At 48.0% G+C, this 23,818-nt stretch overlaps 1 protein-coding gene across 2 annotated transcripts in view; it reads right to left on the reverse strand.

Annotated features, from left to right (window-relative positions):
* Positions 1 to 23,818, reverse strand: part of PRICKLE2 (prickle planar cell polarity protein 2) — a 104,430-nt gene that overhangs the window by 27,421 nt on the left and 53,191 nt on the right. Inside the window, exons 1-2 of one of the 2 annotated variants that reach the window (XM_066195434.1) lie at positions 14,071 to 14,303; positions 4,131 to 4,314 (exon numbers count right to left, since the gene is read on the reverse strand). In XM_066195434.1, coding sequence (XP_066051531.1) covers positions 4,131 to 4,262 — 132 coding nt within the window. In that variant the 5' untranslated portion in view covers positions 4,263 to 4,314; positions 14,071 to 14,303. Of the gene's footprint in view, positions 1 to 4,130; positions 4,315 to 14,070; positions 14,304 to 23,818 lie in introns of those variants that run through there. The other variant, XM_066195433.1, reaches the window with a different exon arrangement.

Below are 23,818 nucleotides of genomic sequence, written 5' to 3' on the forward strand. Positions count from 1 at the left end.
ACGGTTGCCTTAGAGAAAAATGGCCCCCTGAACCTTCATGCTGCTAATTTTAGCTCAGATGAGATTTTCATAACTTTTTAAGGGATTCAACCAGAGCAACTGTGTTGACAACAAGAGGGAATTAAGTTCTTACAGACCATGCAAGGTTTTCAGATGTTGGCATGCCAGAGCCCTACAAAAAGCCACACCGAGGCTGAAGTAGAGCCCCATCTTTTGTTTAATTGGAAATTTCTGCCCATAACCAGCTGCTCCTAATACTGAGACACAATAAAGATAGAAATCCTAAAAAATCCCTTGTATTCAGAAATTCAAAGTGGCATGTTATAACCCCTTTGGATTTCTCCAAACCACAGGCCCAAGGAATTCAAGGCTGCATATTCACATGTATTTACACACGCCTTGCCTAAAAATGTGAAAAACACATCACAAAAGGACTCATTTTCAAGCATCTGCCCTCAAACTTGTGTCAATGCCAAGGAGGATCAGCTGACAGACTGCCAGCCCCAGCAGACAAACTGGCTTCCAAAGATGTCTTCCTCTGTCTCTGCAGGCAGGCTCAGTCTGGAATTTTGCTTTGCTGAGGACACACTTCTAAAGGTGTTTGCCCATGTCAAGGCTTTGACACATTTCTCTGTCCAACCATTGAACAGCAGGCAGACAAAAAGAGCATTTCACAAAGCCATGTCCCCTGCTCCTGTACAGCCATCTCTGCTATTCCCATCTGCATCCCAATCTTCCAGAAGAGAAGTTCCTCTTCTGCCATAAGACAATTTCTCACTCAAGTCCAATCCAAGTGGGATTAGACTCCACAGAAGCCTCCTGGTCATCCTGTGTAGCTGATTCCTACTACAAGAAACCGTATTTCCTTATCAGATTGCGATTTATGGAGCTCAGTCCAGGCTTTTTATCCATCACTCCCCTGGCTGGCAGGTTGTCACTGAGCCTTACACCTTTGATGGTTTCAAACCTCTCCCAATTTCCTGCCTGAATGCATTTAGAGACAGTTTATGTCTACATTCTTGGGCTAAAGTTTGAGCTCAGAAACTGCTCTTCCCCCTCTAATGAATTGAGGGAAGAACAATTCTACTGAACAACTGTTCTAATGAACAATTTGCTAGGCTGGACAAACTAAGTTCTTGTAGGCTCCTCAATGAAATAACATTTCCAGCATCCTTCCAGCTTATCCTCTCTTTCTTGACCAGATATGTAATACATTTTAGTTGCTTTACCAGAAAAAATTTTATCATACCTTCTGCAGGCATGCTTTCAATTTTTAAATTACTACCCTAATCCCTGTGTTATAAACATATTTAGAAATATATCGCATTTATGGCTTTTGAGTAAAGCTCTTTTTAGTCTTACACACTGATGAGCTATAATGTAAGAGATAACTTCCAGCTCCACTCCTCATTACAATGTTTGGATCAGCATCTGTCAACACTGGACCAATGCTTTTTTTGTCTTCAGTACTGGGCATTGAGTAATCAACATGATTTTCACTTGTGACAGGTACCACAGACCAGCTGATGCCTGAGTTAGTGTCCAAGAGTACAGTGAACCTTATAGGTTTGAGTCAATTCCCCTGTACATGACAGTAACTTAAGCTTTGTATTGAAGGGACTCTTCAAATACTGAAATGACCTGTGGACACTGCCAAAAAACGATGTCATGTTTGCAGGCCAACTCCTCCCCACTGAAATCCTGTAAATTGCTGTGTTGAGTGAGACGTGAACACTGTCTCCCAAGAATAGTGAGGTACAAAAGGCTGTCGTCCAAGTAAAATAAGAAAATTGCATCAGTCTTTCAGGGGAACGCTTACCTCTCCCCAGTTCATATAATGCATAGAGATTTTAATAAAGTAGAATATTGCGGAAAAAGTTGTTTCATTTAATCTGTTTCATGTCCAAAAAAATACAACAGCAAAACAGCAGGAGGCAGAGAAAAATTCCCTGCCTGTTAATCTGTATTTTCAGCCCAGCCTGACAGCAGTACCCTCAGCCAGAGCAGAGCCCAGCAGTTGCTCCACGGCAGGCACCAGCCTTGCAGAGGCTCCACATCATGTGCACACACCTGACTCATTGACCAAAAAGCCACACATCTGTCTCCAGACTAACACATCCCCAGCGAGTTTCTGCAGAGGCATCTCCTACCCCCATGGGAGGTAAACAGCCTCTCCTGCACTATGGGACACACATTTTATGATTCCACGGAATTCAGGGTGCTGCTCTTCCCCCCGGGGACAAAGCCCAGGCCTGCAGTGTGGCTCTTGCACAGCCCAGGGAAGTCACACCTCGCTTTTGTCATCTTAGTGGCTCATCTAACATGTGAAAAGTCATGAAAGGGCTGGTGGATGAGCTCTGCCGGATGGATTTCAGGGCCTGTCTCTGGCTCTGCTTATGGCTGCTCTTCATCTCCATGGTGATTAGACACAGGTCTGAAGTGGCAAATTTGCTGAAAGGCCACCAATGCAGACTGAGGAGTGTACTGAGAAAACAAACACTGGGACTCAGGAGCACCATGACCTCTGCAAGAAATAGATGCTGGAAGAACCTAAAAATACATTAACCTGAGTAATGCATGAAACGTCAGTAGCTACTGGTAGATCTAATGGACTTCTATTTCCTCCTGAGTATCCCACACTTCCTGATGCCACACTTAAAGAGCACCTAAGGGATGAAAGAAGCACATGGGTCTCCTGGAATAAATGCCACCACCCTGCTGAAAGTGGGTTTCAATCACTGCACATGCCATGGTGTACTCGTTAGAGACCATGTCTACCTGGTCAGGTGTCAGCTATCACTAAATACCTGTACTTCCACTAAATTTCCATCCAAAGCTACAGGAACAGAGTCCAGCGTGTGCTCCAGAAGCTGCTGACACGCCTGGTCAGAAACCAGCAATGAGAGCAGGCAGCCTCAGCTTGGGTAGGGTCCTCCAACAGGATCCCCCAAACCCAACCAGGTCACGTTGCCACAGCAGGAAGGACAAGCAGAGCTACTTCAGAACCATCTGCATTTCTCCACACACCCCAACCTGTACATCCTGTGAGACAAAAAAAGAGCCTCTGACATAAGGAAGGTGACAGAAAACAAGGCTGCTGCCTGATTTGCACGGTTGGATGGCACCAAATGAAACACACTGTGCTGTGGAGTTTCAAGTGAGCACTGAGCAAAGCTTATAAAGACAAGAAAAAAAAAAAAAAAAAGAAACAAGCCACCAAACAACTGGATTTTCTCTAATCAGACAGATAATATTTACAGCCTACGGGTGGTGCCAAAATATTTCAGGAAATTCCTAAGCCTGTCTGAATAAAAGCACAGGAAAACACAGTACTTAAGGACAGCAACTCTGGCAGTAAGAATGAAAGCTTTCCACCCCCTTCCAGCCTCCTTATACAGTTTAAAATTATTGCCATATCATATCATACTGCAATTATCAAGGCTAAGCTCATTTTACCATCTTCACTGCAAATGAAGTTCTGAGTTGAACATATGAAAGACCAGAATAAAAATCAAAGGCATCATGTAAAGTGGAAGGAGCAGAATCAATGCACGCTCCACAGAGCACACTGAGGTCTAATCCATCCCACTCAATCCTGCACCAAGAGATTTGAGCTTTATTTAAGCTATTCCTTCCAGTAAGGCATGAACATCATGCTTGGAAATCCAAACCACAAAGCTTTCGGCCCATTTTTCAGAGTTATCCACCAGCTTTGACTGTCTGCCCTGCATTTACCACAGAGAGGAGCAGTCCAGGAGGGCAGAACACAAGCACTGAGCCCCTGGGAAACACTGGAGTCCCATCACTTTTTTCCCAGTGAAACATTAGATACATCTTTTTCCTTGCACAACCACAAGAAATCCCATCCTGGAAGTATTTTGTTTCCCCCCCTCTCAATTACCAATTACATCCACAGACACAGAAAACCACAGGTCCTGCAAGGATCACGTGCCTGTTTTGTTCCATTTGAGTATTCAGAGCAGACCTGTCCCTGCAAGTCTCTCTAGTGCACCCAGAAACAACCACACGCAACAAGTGCTCGCACCCCTAGAAGAAAAATCAGGTGAACTATTTCCCAAAGAACATGCAAACCCAATTATTTTCTGGTAGCTGGGTGGTGGCATCATTACCTGCTCAGGCTTCAGGCCGGGGGGGACCCAGGCATACTCCTCCAAAGCACAGCCTGAGTCGTCGTCGGAAGTTGAATTCCTCTGGAAGTCAAACATGAGCTTCGTGACTGTCTTCTCCATCTCCAGAGGCATAACTGTTACAATGTGCTCTTCCTGGGAGCACTTACAGTGCAGGCAAATCTTCCTGTAAGGTGAGGAGAGAGAAAAAGAGATGCCACGGTGAGCAGTGCTTTAAATGAGAAAGTGATTCCTGCCAGTCGCTGGCCTGCAGAGACTGAACTCAACCCTTTCTTATGCTCAGGCATTTTCTAACACAAGATTTGTCTCTCTTATGAAGAGGAAATAAAAGTCCATATTTGCAATCCATCTGAGTCAGACTGCCCAATGTTTGGGGATATGCAATTGCTTGTCCCTTTACTGCACCACAAAGAATATTTCCAGGGGCCAGTACAGGCACAGGCCATGCCTGCTGGGGGTTGACTTGCCAGCTAGAATTGCAGAGTCATTATCAAATTTAGGACAACTGAGCACTTTGCTACAATGAGAAATGGTGGATTGACTGGGAAGCTGTGAATGACAAGTCTCTTTAGCATGCTGATAGCATAAATTTGCTTATTAAAGTAGCATAAAAATTGATTACAGTCTGAACATATAAAGCTAAATTAAATTAAGGGAGGCTACAAAACCCACAGTCACACTGCAATGGAATCTCAACCACCCGGCTGGTGGCACACATCACAGCTCAGCAGCACGGGGGGGAAAGCACAGGAACTGAAAGAACAGCCCACAGGTTGCAATTCAACAGCCATTAGCTTAATTCACTGCAAATATCTGTCCTTCTAAACACTTCTTTAAAGGGGCTGCTCCTGCAGCTTGTGGCCTGTGACAGATCTTCTTCACAGGCTTGAACCTCAACTTTTATCTGCAGGGCTGCAAGGACAGTACAGACTCAGAATGGTTTGGGTTGAAAGGAGCCTTAAAGGTCATTCAGTTCCAACATGCCCTGCCATGGGCAGGGACACCTTCAACTAGGCCAGGTTGCTAGAGCTCCATTCAGCCTGGCCTTGAACACCTCGGGGATAGGACATCTGCAAGTTCTCCAGGCAATCTGTGCCAGGGCCTCACCCTTCTCACAGTAAAGAATGCCTTCCTAATATCCAATCCAAACTCACTGCTTCAGTTTAAATCCATTCCCCCTTGTCCTATCTCTATATGCCCTTCTAAAAAGTCCCTCTCCAGCAACCCTGTAGGTTCATTCGGGTACTGAAAGGCTGATAAGGTCACCACAGAGCCTTCTCTTCTCCAGGCTGAACAATCCCAATCATCTCAGCCTGTCCTCACAGGACAGGGGTGTTTCACCCCTCCAATCATCACACCCCTTCACCACAGCAACAGCAAGGACAAACCTGGCTGAAAACATCCATCCCCTGACAAAGAAAGAGGTTAAAGGGAATGCTGATAAATTGGCTTCTATTTCTGAAAACTCAATGTTTTTTCCACAGGCTGGGTCAATGGTATCTATTTTAGAGCAACCACACAGGATTCTGAATTAATTTGCACTAATGAAGCACCACTGACTTCTGAGGAATGAGATAAGGTTTCACTTGGGTAGCAGAAGGGAGACATCTCAGAAATAATAAGGTACCACACAAAATCAAGGGAAAATTTACAGTTGCAGGTTTCTCTGCTCTGTGGCAAAGCAAAGAAGTTCAGAGAGAAGCAATAGTTAAACCCAGGGGCTGGAATTTTTAAACACCTTTCCTTCTCTTGCACTGCTGTGTACAAGCCAGCTAAGCATAGCAGTGCTCGGATCCAGCTTCAAGTCTAAGTTTCCATTTGGCCATTACAGCACAAAAAACGCACTCTAGCAAAAGTCAAGAGGCTCCGTTAAGTCAAGCCAGGGAGATTTGCCAGATTTTCCCATTTCCTGCCTTTCATCAGATCTAAACCACACAGCAACCCCCACACACTCCAGCGTCTGGTTTGCGTCCAGTCGTGGAGTCTCGGCATCACCTCTGGCTGTTTTCTTTAAAAATAATCAAGGTACCATTTCATGTGAATATTTTAATTAATCAGCTACCGTGGAAGGGTGTGGAAGGGGTACTCTGCCTCAGCAAAGTTGCTGGTATCATTGCTATTTCCATCTCATTTCATGATATGATTAAAAGCAGCTTAAAAGGAAGCATGATTTTAAGAATAGTTTATAGAGCCCCAGATTTGGCACTGCAGTTAGTTATTCTAAGTGAGTTCAGGACTCAACCAAATTTTGACTTTTGGGGTATTGATCATGCACCTCAAAGGGGGACAGACCCAACAGTCCACTGGGAGCATGAGCAACATGGAATAAGAGCCCACAGGCTTCTTCCTCCTTCCCACTCCAGACACATCCCTTCAGGAGATGGGAGGTGGCAGGAGATCATCAGACACCCTGGCTGTTAATAAATTAGATAAATCAGGACTTGTAATAACAGTGTCAGAGAGTGAATAGGTGAGATGTATAATCAGTTAGACCCCAGAGATTACTCCCACCTCTCCAGCTCACACCACGTACAGCCAGGAGCTTGAGGACTGGCTCAGGAAGCTGGTTTACCCCACCCTCCCTCCTGCCTCATCCCAGGAAATCGAGTAGTGACAGTAAGTGGCTTCCCTGGTCAGAAAAACAAAGGATGAAAACAACACAGGTGGCCTGTCTACTCAGCAGTGATGTCCCCAAGCCAGGACAACTTTGCACTGTTAAAACCTGACCATCTCCAGGCATGGGGTTTCTGCCACCTCCCTGGGAAAACGGTACAAAATTCAAGATCTTGCCTCTGAGATATTCAGCATTCCCCCCTCATTAAAAGCAGATGATTAACAGCTTTAATTACAATTTTCTTTACATTAGGATATGTTGTTTCATGGGAACAATACCCAGTATCCTAGGAGTGCCTTTCCCCTTCTATGATCAGGTTTCCATGACTTCTTCACATAGGTCTCACTTACTCAACTTTATCATCTTCCAGCTCACTATAATTAAAAATAATTCCCCATAGCAAAAATTTAATATCAGAATGTACATTTCAAATGTGAGATGGAATTGAAAAAAAAAAAACCAAAACAAAAACGTTTTCCCCTGCCGCACTCAGAGCAGAGCAGCACAAAGCGAGACAACGCACGTGTCAGTGCCTGCAGTGACCACAGTGACAACGTGGGTGCTGCTGCCACAGCAGAGAGCTGGTGAGTGTTGGAGAGGAGCAGGGCCATGGCTGGCAGCCTGCCTGGCTGCTCCTGCCAGCAGCAGCTCGTTAGTCACTGCTGAGGGAAGTGCAGCACAGCCTGCAGATGCTCAGCACATCGGCGTGTCACACACCTCACCCTGGACAAGGAGCTGCAGCACACGTGGGGCGACACCTCCTCCAAAGGGAAACCCATCCATTAGCTCGGCTCCGACCAAGCCTCACCACCACCAAAGCCTCGGCAACAACAGCCTCTGCTGCCTGCGCAGCCTTGCACAACTTGAGAAGAGTTAAGACAAGTGGTTTGGGGTTTTTTTTAAGCAAGAATAAATTAACACCAATCCTGTCTGGAAATCCCGTCCTCATTCGTGAGCCTTTCCATCTCGCTCTCATCCCAGGTCTGCAAGCTTGTCTCAGGGAAGAACCTGGCCTGGTGACTGAGATATCACCAGCACTGGGGAGGAAACAAGGAAGCAAGGATGGCTGACAGCAGGACTGGCTTTGAGCACGGAGGGTAAATAAAGGAGCTTTTAAGCAGCTGTGCTTGTGGCCAGGGAGGGAAGGCAAGCGGGAGGCAGCCAGGCTGCTGCAGGAGGCACGGGCTGGGGAGCATCGGCAGGGCCGCTCAGCACGGAGCTGCACACAGAGCCGGCCTGTAGTGGGGCCAGGACGGCGGGAAGCAAATGGGGAGAAAAAGAACATTTCCTGGTGTCAGATTTAGCTGGAAAGGAGCCTGCCTTGAATTGACTGCACATGGTACAAAGCAGCAACGTCTGAGAAACAGACTGAAAAATCTCTTCTCCTCGAGGCCAGCGAAGTTACAAGATGGATGTGTTTTATTTTGCATTGGCTGCTTTTACGTGGCGCTCCTGGCACAGTGGGCAAGTCCTCTCCTCAGAGGAGACTTTAAACCTATTCCTGGTCACATGCCTACCCACACACTGGTGCACGAGGGAGGTGCAAATAGATCCACCACCCCACGCCAGCCCTTTTCTCTCTACAGATGATAACAGGCACACAAGGGGAATCTGAAGCAAACAGGACCCAACCCACCAAGCAGAGAACCTGGCTTCGAAGCACCTCTTGCTTGGGATGCAGAAGTACACTCCCAGCTTCAGTCCACCTACGTAGATCTTGACACGAAGCCAATTGACCCACGAGGTCTCTGAGATGAGGCAGTCCCCTGTTGTTCAACCCTGATAGCAAAGCACAGCCTCTGCCATCTCTGGAGCTTCCTGCAGCCCTTTCATCTCGGCAATGGCACCAACAAAAAGCTAAACCACGCTGAAAACACTAGTGCTGTGCAAGAGGCTCTGGAGAGAGCTGTGAGTGTGACCCAAGCTTTCTGAAGAGAGATGAGGTCTCCCTGCTGTGAAAAACCAGCAGATTTCAATTGGGGAAAGCATGAGCAGAGCTAAAAAGTCAGGGAAGAGAGACGGTGGGCAGCCTGCCACCAAGGCAAAGGGGGTCCTTGCCAATAGTGTGTAGCTCCAGCAAAAGAACCAGGTAAGCTGACCTCTCGCAGGGAACAGCCTGCATGTCAGGCTTTGGGGTGCACAGGCAGGATGGGACTCCCTAGGATGCTGAGGGCAGCACATTCCTGCCTGCAGGAAAAAACTCCTGGCCACAGGGCTCTTCTCTTCCTGTTCAGCGGGTGGGCATGCAGAACATAACACAGCAAACAGCACCAAGGTAAAGCCTGCCCAGGCTGGGATCCACAGATATTCTGAGAAAGGGCAGAGCCCAACGCCTCCCGGCAACAGCAGGAATGAAGGCAGAGTTTAAAATTGTGGCAGAAATGTTAAAATTCCTCTCGGACAAAGAAGGAACTCGGTAAACAGCCCTTATCACCCACCAGCCGGAGCTTATCTCTGCTTCTCACTTGTTTCTTCTGGGATGGAAATAAATGGGCTGTGTCAGGGAGCAGCTCCCTCTCCAGACAAAGCCCGAGTGCCATGGCCGTGCACGGCCATGCAACGCCTCTGCTGTGCTCCCTAATACAGGATTTGCATGCATTTGTGCACACATTAACATGCAAGGTTTGGAATCCCTCGAAAAGCAATTGTCTGCTCCGCTCGGATGGGGTGTGTAAATGCAGACGGACAATTCCCCTCTCATTTGGCTTAAGAAATACGTGGCAACCTGATCTCTTTCCAGCATCGTGCCATCATTCTGACTGCAACAAGGCTTTCGGGTCAGCCATCAGTCAGTCAATCACAAAATCCCAAGAGTTCTTGGAAAAGGGAGAGGAGGCTCAGGATTTGGAGCAGCTCATATGACCCCTGAGTCTCTTAACAAGGGTGTCTTAATATCCCTGCCTGTTATCTCCTCCCCTCAATTGAGAGCTAATGAGGCATCTTCCCATCCCAAGTGAGCTCCAGCTATACAAACCCGTTTCTCCAGACCCCACAGGCAGGGCAAACATTTACCTAAAAGGAAAAATTAACAGTCTTTCACTGCCATAGGGAGAGCCCAGCAGTTCTGCTCCAGCACAGGAAAACAGGCATGAAGCAACCACAAGCAGCACCCAGCTGTGGCTTCCCCATGGACTTCCTAAACATCAGAGGAGCCCCAAGCTTTTGTGCTCAAAACAGACAGCTCAGACTGAAGTTCTGACTCTTTCTCCAACTTCTCTAACACTGTATTTTAAACCAAATGGTCCCAGCAGCCCCCATCCAGCTGCTGCCCGTGGCCTCAGGGCCCATGGATCTCAGTGACAAAGAGGCATCTCTCCAGACAAAAAAAATTCTGCAACTTCACAGCTCTTCCAGTCACTGCAGCTGAAAAAAAACCCCAACCTATCAGTGGGAACGAACTGCAAAAGACTCTGTGTTACCTGGGTTGAAAAGTAAACCTAGCAAAAGCTTTTCCCTGGCCACTGTGGTGCAGGAGGAGGAGGAGAACTAGACACAGGTTTCTATAATAGCAAGAATTCAAAGTCTGAGGACAAAGTGCCCTTGGTGGCCTGCAAGGACAGTCAAGAGATGCCAAGACTCGCTTGACACAACATGTTGTGGGAACAGCTGGCTTGATAGATCAACATCAGGTGGTAGCAACAGAGCTGGCAGAACAGTAATGCCAGGAAACCAAAAGAGAGAGAAATAATCCAGGAACCAAACTGGCTGCATCCTACAGATGCAAGCCCCCCAGATCCCAAAGGCCATAGGAAGAGCATGTGTAGCCACCCATCTGCATGAAGGTTCACACTAGGTGGGGAAACACTAAGAGGACAGAGGAGTTGCAAATCAGACTCTTCTCCATCTTCCCCACCCATGTTCTTGTCTCCCCCGTTGATTTGCTCAAGGCAAGTCTTTCTTTACAGCATTGTTTTATTTGTAGTTCCCCTCGACCCCTGCAGTGCCCACAGCTGCAGTTGTGAAGGTATCCAGAATGGCATTGACGCTTTTATGACAAAGCCCATTTCCACTCCTGGAAAAATTCTCCTCTCTAGCTGATTTGTCCATGCTTGGCCTCAGGCTGGAGACTAACTTTATTTTTAAAACTCATCCTTTACCAATGCAAAAGCTATTCTTGCTTAGTTAAGAATAATAATAAAAAAAAGAACTATCCCCAGTACTGCCAGTTGCACCCAAATATGAGCAAAAACAGCCTTTGAGGATTTTCCATTTGCTCTTTTTCCATCATGAATCACAACCATCCCTTTCACAAGGAGGTAGAAAACCTGCCCTTGGGTTCCCACTGCTTCCCTGAGGCAGCCCCCAGGCTGCTCCCAATCCTGCTGTCTGTGGTCTGAGGCACCACATGGCAGAGAACAACCCTCAGCACACCAGAGGCAGACCAAGAAATTAGGACAAAACACAGCACAATGCACAAACCCCCCACATTCCTCATCTGATCTGTCTGGTGCCCTCTTAGGCAAACGAGGAATCACAGAACCACAGACCAAAGCTGTGGCCAGACCTTGCAGCAGCACCCCAGGATGGGAATGAAAACACGACCAACCTTTCCAGGCTGTGGCTAAACCACACTGGGGGATCTGGGGTGCATCACAGGCCATTTTGGAGAGCCCAGGTGCACCCCAGTGCTCTGCAGTGAACACAGATCCCTGCTTGGGCTCCAATTTCCCCTCATGAGCTGGGGAAAAGCAGCAGGGTGTTGAAACACCCTCTTGACCTGAACCACACTGCCAGGCTGCTCCCATGAGCCACAACCCCTGACACAAGCTGTGAAAATTCTGACGCATGAGATGGTTAAATTAAAGGATATTAATAAACTCAGCAGCTCTCAGAAGAACTCTCAACTTGGATCTCTCAGGATACTTTGCAGAAGATTCAATAATTTTCTTTCATAATAGAGGGTAGACAGAAGTGGGCAAAGTGCTTCACCCATGTGAGCTGCAGATCAAGCAAAGGGGAGAGAGAGAAGAGGGAAAAGAAGCTGCAGTGAGCCCCAGCCTGTTGCCCAGCCATGCTACCAGGAGAAAAGGCATCCAACAGGCTGCTCCCTCACATCCAAGACGATGGAGGCAGTCTGCCAGCTCAGAGGCTTACCGCTACTCTCAGTATATTTATATTAGGGTTGTTTTTTTCCCTTAAAGGTCCAGCTCTTAGCATACAGAAACAGTAATAACCACATATTTTCCTCCAGTCATGGAGATGAAATGCAAACCACTAGTTTACAAGTTGAAGAGAAGAACAGGCTTGGCAGCAGCAGTAATAACCCTGAAGCTAGTGGGGAAACAATGCTGAAACCAAGCTCATAAAAGGCAGAGGAAGGTACAGGATAGACAGATGCAGGGACTCTGGACACCCAAGAGGGTTTGGTGTCCCCCATGGCAGGACAACCCCAAGGATCCCAGAGACCAATGGGCCTCTGGCTGATGGGGATGGGACAAGGGAGGTAGCGGAGGAGCAGGCACAGCAGGGCCCTGAGGAACTCTCCCTCTGGGCTCCCCATCCGAGAGCCAATGTGGGTCTGTGCGACAAAGCCCTGCCCTACCCTGAGGGTTATCTTGTCAGATTTTAATGATAGCACTGGGTGGCTTTTCAGTCTAACAAGATGCAGAGCTGTATCACAAGAGGCTCTTTCTGCTCTGTTCTTAACTGAAGATTAGAATTCGAAGGCTGGGGTTCTACCACCCTGGATCCAAACCCAGCTGTCCACTGTGAAACCTGTCTCTGTTCAGCATGCAGATCTTCATTGTTTTCTCAAGCTTGAATTTGCTGGAAAGAGGTCTGGGCTCTCCACAGGCAGTATTTACCTTTCTGCCCCTCTCATTCCCCCATTCCATTCCAGGCTCGAAGCCCATCACTCCAGACTAGCTAAGCTGAATGAGTTCCCAGCAACCTGCCCCTGGGCTGTACGTGCTATTTTAAGGGCCTTCACCAGTTTGTATTTGCAGCATGACAAGCAGAAACCACGGGGACCAGTAAACATGTTACAATCCAAGCATCTCCCAGGCCATACATCCTAAAGGAATAAAAACCTGGCTGATAGGCAAAGCGCTCAGAAGCAGGGTGAGCTAGGCTGAAAACAGTCATTATTTGAAAAGTTCAGGCTCAGACGGAGTCCCCTGAGGCAAGCAGGCAACACTGACCCGCATGTGAAAGCAAACACTGGCAGCCTGATCCGTGCCTGTGCCGGCTGAGCCGGAGCCAGGCTGCCAACAGCAAATGCGCAAGGCTGGGTCATTCTGCTAAGCCCAGTCTGGCTGGCAGAAAACACACAACGGGAGAAGATTAAAATACGGAACAAAATATAATCTTGTTAGCTGCAGACAGTTTTACTTTACAAATCTTTATCACAGGCTCAAGCCGGCACCCTTATAAACACAACGCAGTGATGCGAGACGTGTAAGTGCTCCCACAGCAGGCGAAATAATCGCCGAATGAAAATAAGTCAGATAAGTTACAAGATAAGAGAGCTAAAACTGAAAGGATGACACTGCATCTGGTGCAAATAATTATTTTGGCATTATTCTGTCCAGTGCTAATCCTCAACTGCTCGAAAAGATTCAATCACTGTTTAGCACCGCCAAGGAATCATGACTAGAAAACAAAGAATAACTGGATTAAAATCTTTCCACGGTCACAGGTCACGTCTGTGTCACATCTGCTTAAAATGTTCCTTCAAGGGACAAGAAAAAAAAAGGAAATTGGACTTGAAAAGATTGCACTGAAAAACATAACCCCTAGGCTGCAGTTCTAGGCTGGTTTATAGTTTGGCATTCTGGCATGAAAAACAAGGGCTTAGAAAGATTATTACTTTAAAACTTCCTATTCTCAGGAAGGCAAAACCACCAAAATAAACATCTGAACGGCAACGTCCTCATTCACAGCCCCAGCCTGCATGCAGTCTGCTCAGAAAATGTGCAGAGAACTCAGACTTCCAGGGGCTGCATTTACCAGAGCAATACAATCAACACCGAGAGATGAAGATTTTTTAACTCCTATTACAGCCAGCTGAGCCTTCCTGATTATTTTTAAAACGAGAACCCCATCACAATAGCATCAGCACTTCTCCCCGACGTCCTGCAGCTGCAGAAATACAATTTAACAATTAACCTTTTACATCCATAAACACAGAGAACAGCAAAGGCTGGAAAACCAGCGCAGCCCCTCGCAGCTCACCACCAGCAGCACACTGAGCAAAGTTAGCACGCAGCTGCGTGCATCCATGGAACGCTCCTTATTCCTCCTCCTGCCTTCTACTTTCTATCCCTTCTAAAATAAATTTGAAGTCGCCGGCCAAAGGCAGCTCCTTACCTGATCCCAGCGGCAGTGACAGCGCGGGAGGGAAGGTTCTCCGGGGCTGCCCAGCTGTCCTAGCTGTGCCCGCTGGGCTCCCGGGCTGCTCGCAGGACCAGCCGGGGCACCGCAGTGCCATAAAGCATCCCTGCCTCCCGGCTCTGCCGCTCGGGGCTTTGTGGAAGCCTTTCAGAGCAGGCTCGCACGGAGCGCGGCGCGTTCCCGGAGGAAACCTGCCCTGGAAAAACGTGCCATTCCTGCCCCGCGTCTGGAGCTTTGGCGTCAATTGCCTCGCTTTGAAATCCGGCTCCGGAGGGTCCCTCCCTCTCTGCTCCCAATCCGAGCGAATCCGGCAGCTCCCCCCTCCAGCCTGCCTTTCACTAAGTGACCCTTGGAGGTGGCGAGAGGATGTCCAATTTGCTCGCCGAGCGCTCGGCATTAACGAGGAGCGATGCAGCCCATGGAGAATAATTGGCGGCGCGGGAGCGGCGCGGGGCTCTGCTGTTGCATTGCTCTCCTCTCCTGCATGTTAATGAGCAATGATGTCAGCAAGCCAAAGTCACCGCATCCCACCCGGACCGGCGCCGCGGCCCGGCCATCCGCCCCTTTATTTACATGGAAATCAGCCCGCTCGCCGAAATCAATAAATCCTGTAGGCTGCTTAGGCAATGGGAGACGGGAAGGAAAAAAAAAAATCTTCCTCGCTCGCTTACGTGTTTCAAAGAGTTGGCTCCACACCAACAGCCCAAATAGAATGGTGTGAAGACACCAATTATCCTTCCCTGCTTATTTGATGGTGACCGAACTGCAACTTGCCGTCAAACTTCAGGCACCGCTTTTTAGGTTCGCGGGCTATTAACGCAATGATCCGCTGGCTCCGAGCAACGTATCGTTTTTCTCCTGGCTTTCAATGCCCTCTCAATTATCTTCTACAGCAGTTCGCTATGATTCCCTACTGGTTTTTAGACGCAGCATGTTTGTGACCAGCAGGGCTAAATATCCTGGGAAATCTGAGTTATGAGCGTGGCATTTTGGTCACTGCGTATTTTAATACATTTTCTCTCACACGGCCACGACAGATGAACGATTCACACCTTTTCATGTGTGTCTCAGGTGAGTACTGCGAGCCCCAGGAATACACCACCTCGACGGGGATGCTAAGCCTCTTCCCCCTGTGCTTCCTTCCCCTTGGAAAAGAAAACGCAGAGAAGGAGCTACGCTGCCAAATCTCCTGCCGCTCTTTAAATCCGTTGTTTGGGAATTCGGTGGTCACAAATGAGTAATTCGAGTCATATGGAGGACAGCGTACTTCTCAGTTTTTAGCATTTGCAAAAAGTGAGTGAAATTCAAAAAACTAGTTTCTGTGGACTCAAAAAACCCCCACAGAAAGCAAAGAAAACCCAACACATAGCGCTTCTTGTTGAGGAATACACATGGTCCAAGTAGCTGGGTGTGCAAACTGCAGATTGAGATGGAGATTGAAATGCGCGTTGAGCTCTGGGTGGGACCCTGAGAGAAGAGGCCGTGAACTGCCAACCTTTGGGATAACAAAGCACATGGAGATGGGGGACGCCAGCCGAGTGAATGGACAGAGAGACACTGGAGGAGCTGGGAATCGCCGACCTTTTGGATAACAAAGGAGTTGAAGAGCAATGATGCTCGTGACGCGGATGGACAGGAAGAGGAGAGCAGGAGCCGAAGACGACTCGGGGGCAAGTGTGAGACACGCCTGGGTAGACTGAGAGAGGATGAAAGCCCAGGAGCTCCTCCCTTGGAGGGTTCTTCTCGGAGGCACCAGCTCGGGCTATGCCTGTGTTGCTGCTCCGGGAATAAATGGCTTTATGGAACAGGACACCTGAGATTGCTGTGGGAAACCTGGGGCTGAACGGGTGAGGGAACCTGGTCTGGCTGTGAGTGGGGTGTGTGGGGAAGGCAAGCAGGGCTCTCGCTGGCTCACCGGGGCTGCTGCCGTGAAGGGACTTCAGTCCCAGAAGTCAAAGCCTCTAGCCTTGAGAGTGTGACTGCCAGAGTCTCGTGAATGGTCAGACTGGGAAGTTTCCTTAACATTCTGTTGCACGCTCCTGACTTTTGATGCCTGACTCCAGATTTCAGAGCCCTTGATTTTGGCAATATTAGCTATGTTTACAGAACACAGAAGGATGCAGAAACTACAGCTGTGAGTCTTTCTGCGGCCTCAAATGCCTTAAATTGTTATTATTAAGGCTCATAAATTAGGTTTAATTACATGGAATTACACTCAAAATCTCAAGGACGAGATCTTCAGCTGGGACAAACCCGCCCACCTCTCACTAAGCGCTTCCCCAACTTAATTAGCCAAGTGGGACAAACCAAGAATGTGCGGAGATCGGAACTCTCTTTTTTTTTTTTCCATTTATGTTAAGTCTGAGCAGCAAGTTCAAGAGCTGAGCACTGACTCTTAGTGCATCCCCCCCAGATCAGACCTTCATTTCATGGAGCCGTGGCTTCTGCTGGAGATGGCTGAAGGGCTGAGGATGGTCTCTTTCAACTCCTCCAACTACAAAGAGCAACAGAACTTGTAGGAAAAATCTTCCCTGATCCTTCAGCTTCCTAAACTGGCCCATTTTGCCCCTTCCAGCCCGAATCAGTGATGCAGGCAGGCTGTCAATCTTGCCTCTCTGTGCCATGGCCCCAAGATGATTTACGTTTCCTCTTAAACTCAGAACATGTTAATTACAACACTAAGGGAATGAGAGAAAACCGAATTGGGCAAAAGCAAACAAAGAAGCCTGCTTGTAGAATGATAATGCTGAGCAGAAATGCTGGAGAGCAGAAATTATGTGTGTTCCCTGTAAATATATCCCAGAAAGCCCAGAGCAGTGACTCGGGGCTACAATCGGCACAAGGAACCCATCCTGCTCCATAGGGCATGCCCTGCAGGCACTAATTCTCACCCAAAATGAGTAAAATGTCTGACTTTATGGGCATTAACTTACAAGGAGGAAAGGCCCTTTAGCTGCAAACCCTTTGGAGCAAAGTCTCAATTTGTGCTCCACGGGTCTCCATCAGCCAGCCTTGCCCTCAGGGGGAAGGTTGGCAAGGCATGAGTGTCCAACCCCACGCTTCTTGTACAACACCCTCTGTGCCACCGTCTACAGCAGCTTCGATCACCCTGCACCAGCCTGACACAATCCCACTCCAGGGCACGTATCATTGCCACACAACCAACCATCCTAAAGGTGAGTGCTGCTTGGCTTTCTTGGCCGACTGATCATCTGCACAAAGGGATCATACCAGGAACTGCAAACTTTTCAGTCTAAGTTCATCCACAAAGATAAAATGGGTGTGAGAATCACGAACTGAAGTAAAAGATTAGTGAAAGACCGATGTCTGTAACACTTCAGCTGCAGGGCTAGCTGCGAGCAGAAGAGCTTTGTGTCTCTGAACAGCGTCTCTGATTGTCATCGCTCCTGACAAGACTTCTTGTTCCAATACTTACAAATCTAAATATCCACCAAATCCAATGAACAGCCTCTTCTGAGACAAGAAATCAGATTAGAAGCTGTGTAACGTTTGGACACACAACTGTCTCAGGGAAATGGAAATGAGCCTTCCTGCTTTGAAAGCTGCCGGTTTTGCTGGCAATTGCTCCATTTTACCATTACCTACTGTGAGGCTTGTGAAAAGGTCATGTGTTGGAATAACTCCAGAAGGCACACGAGATTTCTTGACGGATTCTGCACATTATGCAGGTGAAATGGTTGTTTCATTAGGCAGCAAGGAGAATACTGAGCCGGTGGAGCACATTATCAAAGGTTAGGTGAAGGACTTGCACCATTACCAGGATGGATGCTGACAACTGCCAGCAATGAAGCAAACGAGAAGTAAAAAGCTACTAAAATAAAGAAAGATCAAGAGCAGGAAGCCCCTGCTTCAGTGCAGGGGTGTGAGACAGCTCTGCTTGTAAAACAGCTCTGCTTGTAGCACCATCTTTCTTCCCTTTGTTGCTAGTTTTAATGACAAAGAGCCAAACTCAGTTGACTCTAAACTTTCTGCCCTTTGCACAAACTCAGACCTACGGCTAATTTTACAAATCATTGCAAGAGCCCATGTTTCATAAATGCTGTGTTTTATCACCTTGACGTATTGATTGTCTGTCAATCAATAGGGTTCCACGTGACAATGTTGACTCTCCTGGTGACAATGGGCTGCACAGCAGAGCCACAGGCAGCAACAGCAGACTGCTGTCCTCAAGGTCACTGGGCTACTAACCTGATGAATGTCAGATCAAGTTGCCTTTCTGAATAATTTAGTGGGCATCCTCTGCTGCAGCATACCAGGGCACTGCACAGCACTGCTACCTTGGGATGTCACAAGAGGCTTCAGACTCTGCCCCCCCAAAATGCTGCCCACAGGGACACAGACTGCCCCTTGTACCTCACACACCACCACTCTGCCCTGGACCACGGGGGTTGCAGGTCCCCACCACCACCACCGAGCCCATCCTGGCTCCCAGCCACAGGCACAGTAATAGATTACTTTCCCATTGCTCTTTCTGACCACAGAAATGCAGAACTGAATACTACAGTGGGTTTTTTTCTGCTCTGTTCCCACACTCACCCTGTAATTTGCAGACCAATCCGCACTGGCAGAGCCTGTGCTCCCAGCCCAGTGTCAGCACAGCATGAGCCCAGTGTGGTCCCTGGGCACAAGGCAGTGATAAGCAGCAGAACAGGCTGGAGAGGGCACAGCTTTGCAAACACTGGATGGGAAAGGCAAGATGACTGCAAAAAGCTGTTAGTGACAGGGAAGGGAAATGACCCTACGTGGCAGGGTACAGCCCCACTCTGCCCAGCCAAATACCTGGCTCTTCAGGAGACACACAAGGATGTGCCCAAGGTATGGGGAAAGCTCCTTGGAGAATCTGAGTCATGAAATACAAGTCAGGACTTTAAATGAGGATGAGCTTTGTTTTTTCTTTATTCTTTTTGAGCAAGGCAGCAAATGCTTCCTCATGGCTCTCAACGCTAGAAGCAGGGATGTCTTATCACAAAGAAAAATAGGATAGACAGAGAGGCAGAGAGACCAACATCAGATGCAGATCATTAATCCCCAAACTTGGCCTCCACCACTTTTCCTCAGGGTTGCCATTTGTACCTTCACGTGGCTGCTGCCTGAGACCGACCACAACAGATCCACTCCTCCAGCTGTCACCACTGCTGCCTTCTACTCATTTTTGGCAGAGCCATGGGCAAGGATCTGTGCTGTCAGTCTGTAAGGAGAAATTTAGTTTTTAAAACACCACAGAGCCCAGCAGTAGCTGACGCAGGAGGGGAGGTACAGCCCATAGGCACTGCAGCTGATTTCAGAGACGATTTTCTGTGTTTCCTACCAACTCACCTAGCGAGACAGGCCTGACCTGGGCTGGCACCCTCTGGTGCACAGCCAGAGCTGGACAGTGAGGTGTGGCCACCATCTCATGCTGTGCTGCCCACGTCCTCTGGCAGCACTGAAGCACACAAATGCAGGGATGATCAGCACGCTGTGCTGATGCTCCTGAGCATCACTGCCTGGTACCCCAATCCCCTCCAAGGCAAGGCACCCCAAAAGGATCCTCACCCACCAACCATCCCCACCCAGCACTGCACACCCTGGTATGACACACAGAGCATACCAACAACAGGGTTTCATCAATCACTATCTCTTCCTCTCTCTCTCTCTCTCTCTCTCTTTTTTTTAAAATCACCTTAATGTAAGGAGCTTTAGAGAGCTTAACACAATAAGGCTTTCATAGCCTCCAGCTTCTACTCAGCACTAATATGTTTTTTACTTTTATATGATGAAATCAAATTTGTAACTGAATGGGAACAATCGAGATGCTCCTGTGGTTTTCTCCCCTTTGCTAGCCTGATAGGCTTCTCATCTGAATACTTTTTAATAGTGCCCTTTAATGATGTCTACAAAAGCCTCATTAAAGCACTCTATCGTAATTTAAGCTAAATAAACACAACACAGTTATTTTTGTAATCACATCTTTTTCTTGGGCCCTTTCCACAAACAATAAATTGTTCACTGAAAATATGTTACAAAGGAAATGCATAAATCTTCAGCTTATCTGGTGGTATAATGTCCAAAGAGCTAAATCTTTGATCAGCAACAAATTAATTTTTCATTTACACAAAATAGAAGACGTATTTTCAGGATAACCAACTAACCCTGCAAGTCTGCATGGACATGTGCCTTGGCAGCAGCTCAAGACTCCCTTGCTGCTGCCCTTCTCACTGCCTGACACTGTCAGGGTTGCTGTCACATCAGATGATTTTTATTTTATTTTCTGGCTTCAAACCTGTCTAACAGGGTGTTTCGGGTCAGTGGTTATATGCTGAGGATTTCTCGTCCTAAGTCACTGAGTTCTCTGCTCTAGTCATGCACTGCCTGGCCCCACCACCAAGGCTGTGCTTCCCCCAGGACAAGGGGAATTGACCATCTCCATGCTCAGAGATGAGTCTTGAGTCAGCCCAGTCCTGGACAAATGACACAAGCCTGGTTTTTACCTCCTTAAACCAGACTGTGCCCACCTTCCCTGGCTGCCAGCAGGATTTCAATGCTTCCCCCACTTTGGCTGGCACCACACGAGCCCCTGTTCCCAGTCACGTGCCACAGGGTTGCACAAACCTCTGGCCAAACTCCTGACACCAGCAAAGGTCTGAGATGGCCATGCTTCTAATCCCACCCAGGAGACACAGTTGCCTGCTTTTTGCCAACTAAGAGAAAAGACCTGTTTGCTTTCTGCACCCAAACTGGGTTAAATGCACAGGGAGGTGGTAAGTTCAGTGCATCTTTGGATCCACCCAATTCTCTCGTATGATGTCAGGGAGAGAATCCTGCACTCTAGGTCACAAGCAGGAAGAGGCTTTTGCAATGTCAAGTCTTAAATTTCCCAGTGTATCTGCAGACACAGGGAGCTCAGACGTGGTCAGGAATGCACCTGGCTCCTCACCTCCCAACAGAGCAGTGGGAAGAAAGGTGCCCAAATGGAGTTTTATTTCACACCAGAGAGCAAGAAATGGCCCTGGATGATACAAAACCAGCTAGTGCCAGCAGATGGACTAGCATATGCTGTTTCAGTACACCCTAAATTCCACAAGACTTCTACAATCAAGCAACCTTGATTAAAAAAAAAAAAAAAACCACCAAAACAACAAACCCTCAAAATATAGAAAACAATAAAATTCTGAGAAGTGGCATTTCTGTTTAAGCTTGGGTAGTTTCCCAGCTCCAGCCCTCTCAGGATCATGGCCCAGTGCCCTTCCTGGAACGCACAGAGAGGGTCATCCTGTCTTAAGCAATGGCAAAGTTCCCATCCTGGCTGTCCCAGTGGCTGAAGCTGGATGGAGCTCCAGTGTCCTCCAGACAACCTGGCAACTGCACACACATGACAGGAGATGTTTGCTATTCTTCCCTTTGTTTTAATTAGTAATAACAACTTGTTATCGTGGCTTGACATTTGTTCATACTCAGGAATAAATTGCTTCCTTGAATGATATGCTAAGATTACAACAGGCTTTCTATGTTTCTGTTGGTTTTAGTAGCTCATAATAAACCATGAAATTCATTACTCTTGCCACAAGCACCCACGAGATGTGCCAACCAGGGCGTGATTTATACACAGCGCAACTCATGGAAATTAAAAGGTTTTAATGTTGCCTGCAAGAAGTCCAGGGTTTGAAAATTTATACAGCTGAATTACAGAAAAAAGAAAATCGCAGATGCAAGCCACTGCATTGTTTTATCTGCCTAAGGACTCAACATTAAAGTCAGAGTAAAAATAATTCACTAAATATTAATTAAGTGTGTAATTTGGACAGCCTTTTTAGTGATAAGCCTTCTGGCCTGCAAGTTACTTCATTCTCATCTGTTTTTAACTGCTTGGAAGCCATTAAAAGGATGGTATTTAACAGCAAAACTTCTCTGCTACAATATAATTCGTCAAAGCACTCTCACTGAAAGGAATCACCAGAGAACAGCCTGTGCCTCACCATCCTTAATGGGAATGGGCTGTCAGTCATACTCCAGTCCCATTGCTCCGTGCCGTGTCAAGCCTTGTACATCAAACCCAATACACAAATCGCCAGCTCCATCAAGATCATTAGAGCCGCTCAGCCCGTCAGGGAAAGGTCAGCGCGTCACTGCCTGCTCCAAACACAGCATCAATCACAGCCCTCATCAAAGGCGGCCTGGAAACCTGCATCCCTTCCTCCTGCAGCAGCTTGTCAGCCCCTAAACCTTCTTCTCTTCTTGTAGAACACGGCCAGGCTTTTATCTTATCATCATCTATAGGGAAATGCAACTATTTAGTCTGTTCTGGGAACAGGGGGATCAGCGGGAATCAGCACCTGCAGGGAGGGATTAAGATGGTATCAGGAGAGGGCTGGCCAGAAACGTGCCCACTGATTCCTACACTGGCTCTCTCCTCCACAGGGTCCCATAGTGTCCCCAGTCCCCTGGATGGATCCAATGCAGGCAGTGTCACGAGAGCATCCCTCCTCCCTGTGGCAGACCCAGACTCACACCCCCGGTCACAGTCCTAGGGCAGGCTCAAAGCCATGCTGGTTGTTTCCATCACAGCCACAGTGAGGCATGGCTTGTAGAGAGACCACATTACCTGGCAGGCTGCTGCTGGCCTTCCACCAGCCTGAGCCTCAGCTTACGCCAGCCCATGAGGGCATCCTGCCCACAGCTCAAGCACCAGGACAGGTGGAGGACCCCAGCTATGGCAATTAACGGGGACACCAGCATTATTGAATGCTATGGCTCCCACCAGCCACTGGTCATTAAATATGATGAAACTACAGGCCATTTCTTCCTCTGAACACGCAGCATTATCTTCAAAGGGCAAAGCAAAGATGTTTGCTAAACAGGAACAGACTAAATACATCAGCCTTTTAGAAGCAATTACTGCTGCTGGAGACTTAGTGAGTCCCATTGTTTTGTGGCTCAGCCAGCTGCTTTGGAGTGGGCTGTTCTGCAAAGCCAGCACCCTGTGACAAGGCGTAACCTCTCCCCAGGGAAATGAAAAACAGGTGGGCATCCCAAGGCGTGGGGCTTTCTTTCTGCTGAGTATTTAACTTATAGTGTCTCCTTGCAACAAAAGAACGGCAATCTGGGGGTCAGCTCGGCTGCTGACTTAAGGCAGGGTTAGCCAGGTTCCTGCAGCAGAGGGTTGAAGCTATTTCTGGAAAACCGTGGATGGGTTACAGCTGGGAACCTTCCCGTGGTGTGTCCTGACTGGAGGGGATTGCTCTGACCAGTAGTTAGCCTAGTTGCGCTGGTACAGGATAAAAAGAAAAAAGGAGGAGAAAGGTCCTCTTCCCTCCATCCCAGACAAGCTGGCATGCTCCAGACCAGGGTGGCTCACCTGGCTGAGATTTTCAGAAATGTGGAGTTGCAGAGTAAGGGTAACACCTCCCCATTCCATGGCCTTAATTCAAGGCAAACAGCTCAACGCCCCAAAGCCCTTCTCTGTACAAACTGCAATCATTCCCCTGTGCCAGTACGGAGAAGCGGAGGGGGAGCGCCGCCAGGCTCTCTGGGGTAATAAGCACTTCAAACGTATCTCAAAGAGACGAGCAACCACGGATGGCCAGCCCGGCAGATGGGGGAAGGAGCAGGGAAGCTCACGATACCAGCGAGACGAGGGTAATTAGCGTAATAAGCAGCAATCGCAGCCCAGCAGCTGCCTTTCCCTCCCCGAGCGCCCCCCGCACAAACCACGGCCAAGGATTTT

This window comes from Chamaea fasciata, unplaced genomic scaffold (assembly GCF_029207755.1).
Source record: "Chamaea fasciata isolate MVZ Bird 193981 ecotype frontalis unplaced genomic scaffold, bChaFas1.0.hap1 SCAF_13, whole genome shotgun sequence".
Taxonomy (NCBI): Eukaryota; Metazoa; Chordata; class Aves; order Passeriformes; family Sylviidae; genus Chamaea; species Chamaea fasciata.